A 13,862-nucleotide genomic window follows, 5' to 3' on the forward strand; every position below is an offset into this window, starting at 1 on the left:
GTGCGGATAGAGTGGCGTATGGAGACTCACTTCTCTCCTCTCCTCCTCCAATCTCGTCCTCCATGTGACCTGTGTTGAATCTCGACCCCTTCGGCGGGAAGTAGCATATTGCCAAGTAAACTGTTCTCACCTCTGAGAGCTGTAGGTTAATCCACATGTAGCGTGCCTCTGGGTCTCTCGACACCACTCTGATACGCTGGTGTAGTGCTCGTCTGAATAGTATAGCGATCCCACCTCAGCCTCTGGAAGTGCCCTGTCGCATCCCTTGTCTATACACTGATTCCCACTGGTACCCTACTACCCGTGGTAAGCCTCTCTCTGGGCTTTCATGTGTCTCTGTCAGAAACATGATGTCCCGGTTCTCCATAACCTCCTCTAGTCTGCCTGGATGTGTCCATAGAGCCCCATTGCAGTTCCAAACTGCTGCATATATCTCCTTGTGCTTCTTGATAATTTCCTGTGTCCCATAGGCCATATGGGGCTATGCCACCATCTTGCCCTCTATGTATACATGGCCGTCTCTGTAATGTGCCTTTTTCCCTTCAGCACGTGCTGCTTTAATTTGTGGCATGCATGATTTCCTATGTTGTCTCTGCATTCAAGTTAGGTCATCATCAAAGTCGATGAAGTCCCCTGGTAGGTTTCTCAGAATAACTCTCTTTCTCATGAAGGTTTGCCTGCTCACTTCGTCTGCGAGCTGTAGCACTAGGGCTTTACTTTGGGTGGGGTCCTTGGGTGGGGCTGTCCTCCATATCTTGGTGAATGAAAGTGGTGCATCCTCCGCATGGCCTAATTTTATGCATAAGTTTCGGCCGTCCGCCTCAAGGGTGCACCCCTCTGTCTCTGGAATACCTGTCATCACGCGTATGTTCAGGCGACGTATTCTCCTCATCTTCTCTTCATCTAGTGTGGATTGGACCATGTGCGTGTCCTCTTGTACTTCTTTCTTAATGTTTTTCTTGACCACTTCCACCCATCCTTCTCTTACTGCTTCCATCTTGCCCTTCAGGGTTTTGCTAATCGTCTGGGTCAGCTCATCCTTCATGGCTTCTTTGTCTGCCTCGAGGATTTCCCCTTCTTCTGGGCGTTCACGCAGTGTACGCAGTGAAGCTACTTCGCCTTTAAGCTGGACAATCTCCTCCTACATTGTTTCCTTTTCTTTCTTCCATGTTTCTGTCTCGGTCTCCAGCTTAGCAATGCGATCGAGGAGGCTCTTCTGGACAGTGTTGAGGTAACTAGCCGTGGTTTTCTTCAAATCCTTCAGCATCTTTTCGAAAAATTGGCCTATGAGACAAACAAGTAGTACAATGATGTTCCTCCAGTCATCAAGAGGAAAATGTGGACTGAGAATAAAATGTACAAGTATGACAACACCACCATAGGGGACTCAATGGTGGTGTACAAACGAGAGGGTGTGGATGGAGTACTAGGGCTACTAATGCATCTCTATATGCTGAAGGGGTGATACAAGTATGATATGTTATCTACTCCTAACTCCATCCAGTCCCGTAGTCTGGGTACAATATGTCATACATCGGATCTGAGGATGCCGTAAATGTCTGGAACATGCGTCCTGGATCAGAGCGAAAATGTGCCAGCTGCTCCTAAACCTCCTACTACTAGTGTCCAGACCGGATGGCCGCGATCTCTTTGTGGTGTAGCCGTGGTGTCTGGTAGCCAGCTTGTCTGGGTCGTCGCCTAGCTCGAATCTCCTCCGCTCGCTCAGATGTCACTCCCAATGTGTGTGGCTGGGCTACTGGTGCAATTCTCTGGAAGAAGTCAGTCAACTGGGATTGTCTTCCTCCGCTATGATGTGCGGGTGTCTAAAGTAAGATCTCCCTGTGTCTCTGTAGTGCTAGTAGTAGTCTGCCTAGCTGTCTCTGGTCCGATCTCTCCCAAATCTGTCTAAGTGATGTGGTCCCTCTAAAAACCTCAGGATAGCATGCCTTGATCTCCTGCAAAGCACCACACTGGCAAACAAAATGCTCCTCTGTCTCTACCCCCGTCTGGCATAATCTGCAAATGCGCTCTGCTCGAGGGATGCGTGCTACTCTCCCACTCTCGATCTCTAGTTGGTGTGATGAGACCCTTAGTCGCCCAATGGCTACTTTGGCTCCATGTGATAAGTGGACCTCCAAGTATCGTGGTCGCTGGATGAAGCCGTCTGTGGAGGTGCTCAAGAAGTGGTCTCTTTAGTAGAGCATCTTCGTCGGGAGTGGCTGACTGGGAGATAGCCAAGTCTCCTGTATGTGGCCCTGCCAAATGTCATGTCTCATGACTCTGTTCCTCTCTGTCTGAGAGAGGCGTCTGTGTGGTGCAGCTAGGTCATACTGTAAGGGTGGTAATCTGTCAATATCAATCCTGTGTGATGATATCCACTGTACCACCTGGGAGTACCATGACCAGGTATGTCCCTCCTCAGCAAGCTGTCTGGATGCCTCAAAAGCAGCCCGAGATACCCGATTTAGTGGGAGCTCCCGCATCCTGTGTATAAAAGATATTGTCTGGAACATGCCCTCTACTAACATAGGTGGTACAGCAAACTCCGCTCGAAGGATATCATGGGTACTGAAGGTTTGCTGCGGATCATCCGTGAGAGCTTCAAAATCTGAGGGCGCTCTATCTGTGGTACAATACTAAAGGTTTGCTGCGGATCATCCGTGAGAGCATCAAAATCTGAGGGCGCTCTATCTGTGTCCATGAGGATGTAGCCAGACCTGGTGCCCATACTGCTGCTGCATACATCAATGCTGGAGTAACTAGTGTATCAAATAGCCACCCCTTAGTACGGGGCTCCTGAAGTGTGCCTGGTGACACTGGCGTTCCAAAATTGCTAGTGCTGCGTACCCTCGTGTCACTCTGTCTCTGGCTGCCTGTGCCATAGAGAATCTCCCTGATGAGCTGGTAAATGTGACCCCAAGGTATACATATGAGCCCACCACCTCTACCTGTCCCCGGGCTAGTGTAAGGATAGTTTGGCATCTGACTGCTACTGATGTATGAAAGACCATAACCTTGGTTTTCCCAAGGTTCACTGTGAGTCCTCGCTCCGCACAGAAAGTATCCAGGGCCTGTAGATGCCTTTGTAGCCCTGTCCGAGTATCCGACACAAGAATGATATCATCATCGTATAATAGAATGTGTACAGTCGTACCTGAGATGTCAATCCCAGAGCCTCCTCCGTGTATGATGTAGTCTACTACCTCGTCGACGTATAAGCCAAAGAGTGTCGGGAAGAGAGGGCAGCCCTGCTTCAAACCAATGGTGCTGGCAATCATATCTACTAGTCCCCCTCGGCATCTAACTCGTCCAAACACTTGCTCATATATTCTATAAATAGCCCCACATCATGTCGGGGGGTATGCCCAGTGTCTGTAAGCGGTGGAAGAGGCGCTCTCTCGGGACTGTGTCGAAGGCTTTGTGGAAGTCCACAAAAAAACAATAGAGTCTCTTTGTCCGTGCCCGAGTTTGGTCAATCAGGCATCTCATGGTGAAAATGTGATCGTTAGTAGAGAAGGCTCGCCGAAAACCTGCCTGACCAGGGGCACGAAGCCCCTCCCTCTCAGCGTGTGTGCTCAATTCTGCCTCCAGGACAGCCCCATAGAGTTTGGCCAAGGTATGACCAATCATGATTGTCCTGTAATTACCGGGGTCCAACATGTCCCCAGCTTTGTGGATCGGTATAATAGTGTGCATCGTCCACTCAGCCGGGAAACCTTCTACCAGAGCCCTGTTAAAGAGGTAAGCAATAAAAGGAGAGAGAGAGAGAGAGAGAGAGAGAGAGAGGTAAATAAAACATAAACATAGCTATCTCACTGGGGTGATAAAAAACTGTCCATGGAAACTCATCATGGAATACTAGGAATATAGAAACGTGAGAGAAGCATAAGCTCCCAGTAGATGGTATACCACTCCCCAAAATATCAAGCATGGGGCTAATGAGTATGGCCGAGAGGTCTCCCTCGGCTATGTCACGTGGAAAGGTAGCTCGATGGCGGTGGAGCATGTCCTGGATCTGGAGCTGATGGGGGGATCGTGGTTGACAGCCGGGGGGCCGGAGAGCGTCGGGCTCTCTGGAGTGCAGAGGCCCGGTCCGAGGTAACTCCTCTCGGGCGAGGTAGGTCCAGAGCAGCTCGAGGAGAGTCCACAAGATCCACTATATAAGTGTCCTCCACCTCCTCGGTCTGAAAAAACTAGTGATGGTTGGTTGGCAAGGGAGGGGACAGGGTGGCTAGGGCCAATCTCTCAAGAAATTGTCCCTATGTCTACGGGGCTCAAGCAAGAAGAGGCCTAGGCAACGCTGGTCCTAGAAGTCAATAATCTTGGAGAGTGGACCAAATCCCTCACGAAACAGACAGTGAAACCTCCCGCGGATCTCATAGATTACTAGGCAGTGGCATATGTAATGCTCCTCCGTCTCAACCTCTGTGTGGCATAATCAGCAGATCCTCTCCTCTCTGGGTCTCCGTATGAGCTTCCCAGCTCTGAAGATGCGCTCAGCTCTACCTATCTCCACCCTGAGGCGGTGGGATGAAACCTGTATCTCGCCAATCGCAATCCACATGGCATGGGACATGTGAACACTCAAGTAGCCCAGCTGCTGCTGGATGAATCCATCCTCAGTGAGCGTGTGGAAGTGATCTTTGTAGAAGTGCATCTTCGTTGGGAGCCCTGTTTCACCCCAATAGTGCTGGAAATCTCCTGTGATGTAACCTCTTGGGGCTCTCACTCGTCCGGTGATAGACTCATAGAGGGCGATGATGCTCCAAACCATGTCAAATGGGACTCCTATCTCCTGTAGATGGTGTAGGAGGCGGGCTCGGGGTACAATATCAAAAGCTTTGCTTTAATCCACAAAGCAGCAGTAAATCCTCTGATGTCGTGCTCTACCCTCCTCAATGATGGCAAGGAGGGTGAAGATGTGATCAAGGGTAGAGTAGCTCCTCTCAAAGACAGCCTGTCATGATGCTCTGCATCCCTGGCTCTCTGCAAATGAACTTGGGAACCATGCCCTTTGTGAAGAAAGTGGAGGTGGGATCTGGTCATAGTTACCAAGAGTTTCAGAAACGCCTGATTTGAAACGGGTTTCAAAAAGGTTTCAGAAGTTTCATATGTTTTTGAAATGTCCAAAAAAAGTTTCGTACAAAAAATGCAAATATATATATATATTTCAATATAGAATATACATGAAAATATGTATTTAGGCCATGACCAAGGCTCAAGCGGCCTTGTTGAGATGGTCAACTAGTCACTACTAAGCAACAAAGGAATGTCAAAAAAAAGTTTCATACAAAAAATGCAAAAAATATAAGCTTAGAATATACATGAAAATATGTATTTAGGCCATGGCCAAGGCTGAAGCGTCCTTCTCAAGATGGTTGACCAGTCATTTGGCATGCAGGAAAGGACGTGCGTGTGCAAGTCGAGTGACAAGCAACAAGAAAAAATGCGCTTCAGAAATGTGTGTGTATGAAACTGGCATGTAAGGTTTTTGGGCCTTAAAAATTTTAGGTGAATAAAAAACGAGTTTCATATTCTGAAATGTTTCGTAAAAGTTTCGGTCAGTTTCGTATGATTTGAAAAGGGTTTCATTGCTACTATGGATCTGGTGGTGGGGGTAGGGGTGGCTGATGGGGGATATGATAGAGGGAGCATGCATAAGAGTGCCATGTGTCCTTGTAGGTGATAGGTGTGCGGGGGCGATGTTCTCAGAGTTTCCCCCAAGCCTCTTTGCAGTTCGGCCCTAATAAAAGTCGATATAACTCATCCTCTTTCCGAGCATAGAACTCCCATTTCTTGTGTTGGGTGAGCCGTTGAGAAATCCATTGCGCTTGGCGCTTCGTGATTTACCCAATCTATACCTCATGCTTAAGACGGGAGCATGTGGCTTGGCATTCGTCATCATACCAACAGCTCTGGGGCATGCAACCACAAAGTGGCTTGGCGGTAGACCGCCACATGCAAATGAAAGAAGTCATGGCGGATGTGTGGAGTGTGGTGATGAGCTGTCATGTGAGGGTGGATAGGGGGACAGTAGGTTCCACATCCTGGAGTTAATAATAGATGTGGTTGGAGTAAACACGGTCAAGCTTGTGATCAAAAAGGACCTGGGTGTAATGTGAGATGGGGGGTGGTGGCGGCGGACGGGTGGTGTGCAAATAAGAGTGTAGAACTCATCCTCTTTCCGAGCGTAGAACTCTCGTTTCTTGCGTTGGGTGAGCCGTTGAGAAATCCGTTGAGCTTGACGCTTCGTGATTTGCCCAATTCGTACCTCATGCTTAAGACGGGAGCGTGTGACCTAGCATTCGTCATCATACCAATAGTTCTGGGGCATGGAACCACAAGGTGGCTTGGCGGTAGACCGCCACATGCAAATGAACGAAGTGGTGGCGGATGTGTGGAGTATGGTGGTGAGCCGTGATGTGAGGGTGGGTAGGGGGACCGATGGCTCCACATCCTGGAGTTGGCAGTAGATGTGGTTGGAGTAAACAAGGTTAAGCTCGTGATCAAAAAGGACCTAGGTGTAATGTGAGATGGGGGGTGGTGGCAGAGGGACGGGTGGGGTGCAGATAAGAGTGAAAGAGATGTAGGCATGGTCAGCTTCAAAGGGGGGTGGCGGGATGGAGAAGTCGGGGAGAAGGTGTGCCAAAGCCGGAGATCCCATAAGGTAGTCCATGGTGCTAGTACCTCCTAAGTGAGGGAAAGAGGTGAGGGCGTCGAAGGCCATAGGGACATCCCGTTATAGATAACGAGACCATGTGCAGCTCCCAGCTCTAAGCAATATCTCCCATACATCGTGACCTCCTCACGGTCTTGTGATGATCTTTGTAGCTCTGTGTCAACGATGTCCAGCTCCTATAGTCGAATAGGGTCGTCCAGATCGAGTAGTGGGACCTGCTGACTTCCCATCCTGGCGTAGAAATCCCCAAGCAGGAGGACTTCCCCCAGCTGTGAGAACTCCATAATATCCCCATAAAATGGTAAGTATGGTGACTGGCCATGGTGTGCAGCATAAGGGGAGTGGCGTGGTGCAAAATAACACAGAGCAATGTGGATGACTCTGTCACTGCTAAGTTGTAGCCGCGCCCAAACATATTGTGCATCCTCGTCCTTCCAGACAATGCTGAGAATCTGTTGAAGATGAGATCTAAAAAGGACAGTTACCCCTCCTAAGCCGCATACTCCTAATGTGTTGGTCTCGCCTCAAAAAGCCGACTCTCACTCATACCTGGCTATTTATTGTAAGCCCCTCTCAGGGCTCTGATGAGTCGATGAGTCTCTATACAGAAAATGGCATCCCTACCTATAAGAATCTCGCTCAAGCCTCCTGGATTTGACCATAGCATGCCATTGCAGTTCCATAATGCTGACCTCAGGTGTTTGGTCTCATAGACCCCGCGTCCTTATTTGGGACGGCACTCAATGATAATGACCCTACCATCTCTGTAGATAGCCCACTTGCCTGCTCTACGGGCCTCATGAACAGTCACCATCGCCTCACGCGGGTGTGGCACCTGTGTTGGGGTGAGATAATCTCCCATGCACACCTGTGTGCCCTTGAGGGCAGCCCGCTTGTCTAAGAAGGCATGTCTGCTAGTGGCATCAGGGAATCTAATGATGAGGGGCCACTCTCATGTCATATCCTTGCCTGCCCTCCGTGTATCTGCAAAGGGCGGGGCGATCCCGTCCACTCCTAGCATCTGGCAAAGCGTCATGGCATCCTCTTTGGGGGAAGCCCCCACCTGTAGCCCCCGCACTCGCACATGAAGGGCCCTATCCTTCCTGCGTTTCTCATCCTCAAGAGTCTCATGTATGATGCTCTGTGGGGGTCTATGCAACACCTCCACCCCAATCTTTCTTAGTGGTCTGCAGTTCTTCCCGCAGCTTATAAGTCGCAGCTTTCAACTGCTCCAAGTCCGTCCTTAGGCCCTCCTGAATAGTCAGTTCCCCTTCCTCCACTGTATGGTCCTTGATTAAAGACTTTAGGGCTTCCATTTCTGCCCAGAGTTCCCCTATCACTGGGGCAGCCTCTGGCATTCCCTGTTGTTGCAGCTGGGTCTCTTTAAACATCTGAATCACCTCCTCTTGGAGGTTCACCTGTGCTGCCAATTCTTCAATCTTGTTCTTCTTACCTTGTATCTCCTTGCGGAGGCCTTCCAACTGTTTTTCATGTTGGTTCAGGACCCTGTCCAGCACCTTCTTCTGTGCGCCCAACAACTTCTTGGTGTTGTCCTCCACTGTCTTGATGTATGCCTCCAGCTCCTGTAGATTCATATTTCCCCCTAGTTGCTGCCTTGGGGGCCTGAGCTAGGGTGGGCGGGAACAGCGGGAACAGGGGGAACAGGGAGGCAGAGATCTCAGCACAGTCAGCAACGCCTGAAGGGACGCAGCGCGTGAGGGAGGCGGAGAGGCTCAGCACAGTCAGCAACGGTGAAGGGGCGCAGCGCGTAAGGCAGCAGGTGCGCAGGTCACCAGCGCGTAGCGCGCGTGTGCACAGTAGGGGCGTAGCACGGCAAAAAGCAGCGGGTGCGCAACAAGTGCCACCAGCGCGAACGCGAGGGGGGGGGGCGGGCGGCGGGGCTGTGCAGCTTCACGCCATGAAAGAGAGAGGGAGAGAGTGGTGGTGAGCTCAACGGCGTTTGGCAGCCCCTGCCCAGCTCTGCTCTCAACAGTAGGCGAACTAGGCGTGCCTTCTAAGTTCTGCAGGGATAAAGACTCAGCGCGGTGACTACCCGCATCTGCTTTCTCCAACAGCTGCTACAACACAGCTGGGCAGGATGCGAAGGTCACGTGTTGGCAGCAGTGATTAGGGATGGTCAGAGCAGGAAGCCTAGGCAGCAGCAACAGTGGGAAGAAGTGCCCAGGAGGGATGGGGGTATAGAGCAGCAAACCACACGTTGGCGAGGGGTGGCGGTCTCCAGCTGCGCGGGAGAAGGAGGCTCTCGAGAAGGGGCGGACGAGGAGCAATCGAGGAGGGTCATGGCTCTAATGGTCTCCACAAGGTCCGAGGGGTCAGCCTGTGGATAGGGCATGATGGGCAGCAGGCGCGAGGAGCTCTCTCTCTCTCTCTCTCTCTCTCTCTCTCTCTCTCTCTCTCTCTCCCCGACCGCACTACATGGATCTATATCTTCCACATGCTCTGAGAGTAGTGATTGGACAGCTCCGAGTTTCATCACACCCCCTTGAGGTTGAGGCTGGACGAGCAGCCCGCATCATGCGGGAGGAGAGATTATGCAGATTATGCAGAGAGGATGTGGAGAGCGAGTCACACTTTGTATGCAGATGTCCATATTATGATGGGATCAGAGCCACCTACCCTACTCTCTTCAGGGGAGCAGACACATCTTTTCAGTCCATCCTGCAGATATCAGACCAACAAGTACGGCGCTTCTTACTAGAGATATACCGACACAGAGAGCACTGAGCAGTTACTCCAATCAAGAGAGAGGAGAGCCCAGATCCGACAGACTCAACTGACTGATTTCTTCCAGAGGACAGCCATGCCAGATCCCACAGTGATGGGCCGAGGGGTCAGTTTGAGGAGAACAGAGGAGATTCGAGCATTGCGGCGTCCACGAGCGCCCGGATACCGACCTTCCCACAGACATCGACATATGATCAGGGACATTCAGGCACGACACCAAAGGCGACTACAGGAGAGAGGACAGCCGGGACCCATTGATCTGGCGGCCATCTTGCATATCATTACAACTGGCACTGACATGTATGACATATTACACCCCCCCCTCACAAGGATGGAGCTGATTAGGAGCATGCCTGCATTGAGCATCGTTGTATCACCCTGGCATATAGTTGTGCGTTTACCCGAGTAGTGCTCCATCCTTATATGTACATACATCCCGACCTCACAGTAGCAGTTTTCTTTCAGTTTTCTTCCAGTTGTTGTATTGTGCACTGTGCACCATCTGATACTCAGAGATACCACATACATTGTACATGGTTCTGTCTCATAGGCCAATCTCTTTGGCCTGATAGAGACGTTAATACAATCTCTCTCTCTCTCTCTCTCTCTCTCTCTCTCTCTCTCTCTCTCTAAATTCATTACTCATCTCTTATTGTCTCCATCCCTCGTCCTCCACGCCAAAAGAAGAGCAGGATTTTTGAGTTAAAACTGCACAATTCGGTATAGTAAATGATGTCCCATCAACCCCAGTAGCTATCTCCCACAACTCAGATGAAGATGAATTTTCTTTCATCTTAAACTTCCAGAGAATGTAATTGGTATCATCCACACTTTTCCTTCATTGCCAAATGGCAGTGGTCGTGCCAGCAGCTTCTTGCAAGTTGAGCCATTTCTTCAAATCTGTTTCATAGAGCAACTTACCAAATATCCTTGTCTAAAGCCCAAGCTTTGATATCATGTAAGAAATTACAACTTGTGCTTTAGCAGAAATAGCAGGAATTTCACAGAGAACAAGAACTAGCAAGATAGAGACAAAGATTATTGTTGCAAACCATGATTACAATTGATGGAAAATGCCCTCCACCCGTGAGCTCCTATGAGGGAGCTTAGATGGTGATATGAAAAGACACTGAGACAGACTGTATGCACCATGAAAGAAAAGCACACAAAGTAGTAAGGGTATATCTCAAAACTGATAATCTGAATATGATGGAAGCTACTGAGCACCCCTATATGCATTACCCAAGGACAGTTATATAATAGGTCGGCCCATGCCAGCAACTCTACGATGAGCTCAACTGGACCCAGTTGACCACAAGACTTGACTAGGATAGTATTAGACTAAACACAGAAACTATGATCATAGAGCAGCTTCTAGACCCATTTGAGGTAATTTGGGTGCTCGTTTGGGTCGCATAACATGAGGCAATGTGTCTCAAGAAGATCTCCCTCTACCCTTAGTGCGGTCTAATATGGATATATCAGTCCACACTTGCGTTGGTATAATGCTGAACCAACCTAGGCCCTCTCTTGACAATCAGACCACATATGGACCCACCCTGGTGTCCAAACTGGGCTCCGCCAAGCGGCATCCTTCTCTATCACAAAGTGGCTTCTCCTTATGAAGGGGGCCTTACAATGTAAAATTGATTGTTGTGGCTCCTTAGAGTTGGTTCTGTGCCATACTTTTCCTTTATCAAAGAAACAAGTGAGGAGTTTGTATACAAGAAGGCATTGCGAAGTGTAGAGGTATCACATAAAATCTGACTACAATTTACTAAATCGAGTCCCTGAAACATAGAAGTACAACAGAGGGTTATACCTGCTACCGACGTGCCCTTCAGCAGTGTTTCTTGCTCCAACTTGCTCCATGCAACCGGACTCAAAGTTGTAGTGGGGAAGGTTCTTACATACGGGTGCCAAACAGACTTCTTTCCCAGCCATTTCTCATAAATTAGCCAGAGGGCAAGCCCAATCAAATCAGGCCTCCCTACAAAGCACACCAAAATAGCTTTTAGTCTCTGTGCCAACAAGGTGACGTCCACCACTCGGCAACTTTTCAAACCCTGATATACCAAAATCTGTAATATTAGAAAACCTGCGGCAAGCTGCGAGATGACAGGATGGTTTGCAACATCGGCACAGGTGACCGTGAAGTTTTCAGGTACTTTTACAGCAAACTCACCAGCCTGCAGCCCAGAAGTACACACACTGCAGCATATCCTGAGAAGGTAATGTAAATAAATCCTCAAAAAAAATATCATCATAAACAATGGTGTCCTTGAATGTTTATTTATCGTGACTGATTTCTCTCCTAAAAGACCTAAGCCAGTAGAGCTATGGTGATTCCCGAATAACAGCTCTTCACTACAGCTTTTCTCACATGATGTTCCTAAAGCACCCCGAGTCTTCCTTGCATTAAAGTTTTAAGTTTCATCCTCTTGTGCAGATAAGTACAGCAAGCATCAGCACAATACAAATCTATTCCTGAGAAAATCAACATCAAACATAAAAAAGAAAGCTTTGGCAAACCTACTCTTAGAATCATCGTTGCAGGAATACCTGAAATACAGGGTCTTCAGGCTGGAACATCTGTTTCAGGGTCCCTAGGCCCAAAATGCACTTCGTTCGTTTCAGCCATCTCTCATTTCCCGTCCCCTCTACCGTTTCAGTGGTTTCCCCAACCAGTAACACCACCTGGCGATTTTCTTCTTCACCCCCCATTTCAAGTCATGTGTAGGTCAATTTCCAGTCTCTTTTCTCACCATCTCCTCTCTTTTCCTACCCTCTTCCATCTCCTTGCCTTCTCCCCGTCTCTCCTCCAGTGCTCATCTGTCCAGAGTCCATCACATTGAGGATGGACTGATGATAAATCGTTGACGTGCTGTACTGTATGTAGCAGAGAGTGTCCCAAGATATTAGCTGATGTAAAACACTGAAGTGCTCTACTCTAGCAGAGAGTGGGCTGCTGTCCCAAGGTGTGAGCTGATGTAAAATGCTGAAGTACTCTACTGTAGCAAAGAGGGCTGCTGTCCCAAGATATGCTGCAAGAGAAACGATGGTGCTGAACGGCGAAGATGATGATCTGATGTAGTGTAGGCATCGGTGGCAGCAGCAGCAGGTAAGTGTATGATGTGGTGGTGACTAATGTGATCACCGATGTGGTACTTGAAAGAGTGCACAGAGCGGAAGCAAAGGGGCACTAGAGTGTGTTGAATAGAGAGTGCAAGAGAGAGAGAGAGAGAGAGAGATATGGAGCAAACTATGCTGAAAGTGAAAGAGCCTCGTCCACAGAAGTGGGATCAGAAGGACCATTAATGATAGTGGACATAAGAGCATAATTAACAAACATGTTGCCCTCATGAATTTGTTTCCCTATAACTCTGGAAGAACGCCGGAGAGAACCAAGCGGAGGAGCAGAAGGAAGCTCACGTAACCCAAAATCACGAACTGTCTAATAATACCATCTAGGCACAGATCTGCTCGAACTCGCCGGAGGAGGAGCAGAATCATCATCATCTGACTGAGAATCCACAGCTGGAGGTGTAACAGAAGCAGAGGAAGGAGGAGGAGAAGAGGGAGGCAGAGACGGAGGTGGAGGAAGAAGAAGCTCACCACCCCCCTCTGAAGATGTAGGAGTCTCGTCGAACACCACATCGCGGCTCACAACAACTTTGCCGGCCTGAGGATCATAAAGACGATATGCCTTGGACACAGTGCTGTATCCGAGAAAAGTCATGCACTGAGACTTCGAGTCCAACTTGGAGCGATGCTCCTTAGGCACATGAACATACGCCGTACACCCAAATATCCGAAAATGAACAACGGAGGGCTTCTCACCATGGAAAGCCTCATATGGAGTTTTATCTGGAAGAGCAGCAGTAGGAGACCTGTTCTGAATGTAGAGAGCAGTGGAAGCCGCCTCAACCCAGAAACGTCGAGGTAATGAAGAATGCTCAAGCATAGCACGGGCCATCTCCATAATGGTCCTATTCTTCCTCTCTGCAACTCCATTCTGTGATGGAGTATATGATGTAGTAAGCTGTCTCCGAATGCCATGGGTCTTGCAATATTGCTAAACTCCTGGTATGTGAACTCACCCCCTCCGTCAGTCCTGAGAGCATTGACCGAGTGACCGGTCTCTTTTTCCACCTCAGCTCTCCAATCACAGAAGTGCTGAAAAGTCTCATCCTTGGTCTACAGAAAGAAAACCGAAGTATATCTGGTAAAATCATCCACCATCACGAGCATGTACAACGCCTTACTCAAAGACGCAGTACTCATAGGACCACATAAGTCTGCATGAATGAGAGCAAGTGATGTCGAAGATCTGTGTGTAGCCTCCTTCGGAAAGACGGCTCGATGTTGCCTCCCCTGTAAACAAGAGGAACAAGCAAAAGACGGAGCCTTGATGGACAGTAATCCCTCAACCAACCCA

At 49.1% G+C, this 13,862-nt stretch overlaps 1 protein-coding gene across 1 annotated transcript in view; it reads right to left on the minus strand.

Moving 5' to 3' along the window:
- LOC147626793 (fructose-bisphosphate aldolase-lysine N-methyltransferase, chloroplastic-like) overlaps positions 1-13,862 on the minus strand; it is a 142,871-nt gene that overhangs the window by 97,295 nt on the left and 31,714 nt on the right. The window contains exons 3-4 of the mRNA XM_086815345.1: positions 11,523-11,613; positions 11,247-11,414 (exon numbers count right to left, since the gene is read on the minus strand). Coding sequence (XP_086671471.1) covers positions 11,247-11,414; positions 11,523-11,613 — 259 coding nt within the window. The remainder of the gene's footprint in view (positions 1-11,246; positions 11,415-11,522; positions 11,614-13,862) is intronic.

The sequence above is a fragment of the Cibotium barometz genome, chromosome 21 (assembly GCF_041138505.1).
Source record: "Cibotium barometz isolate CiBa-2024 chromosome 21, ASM4113850v1, whole genome shotgun sequence".
Taxonomy (NCBI): domain Eukaryota; kingdom Viridiplantae; phylum Streptophyta; class Polypodiopsida; order Cyatheales; family Cibotiaceae; genus Cibotium; species Cibotium barometz.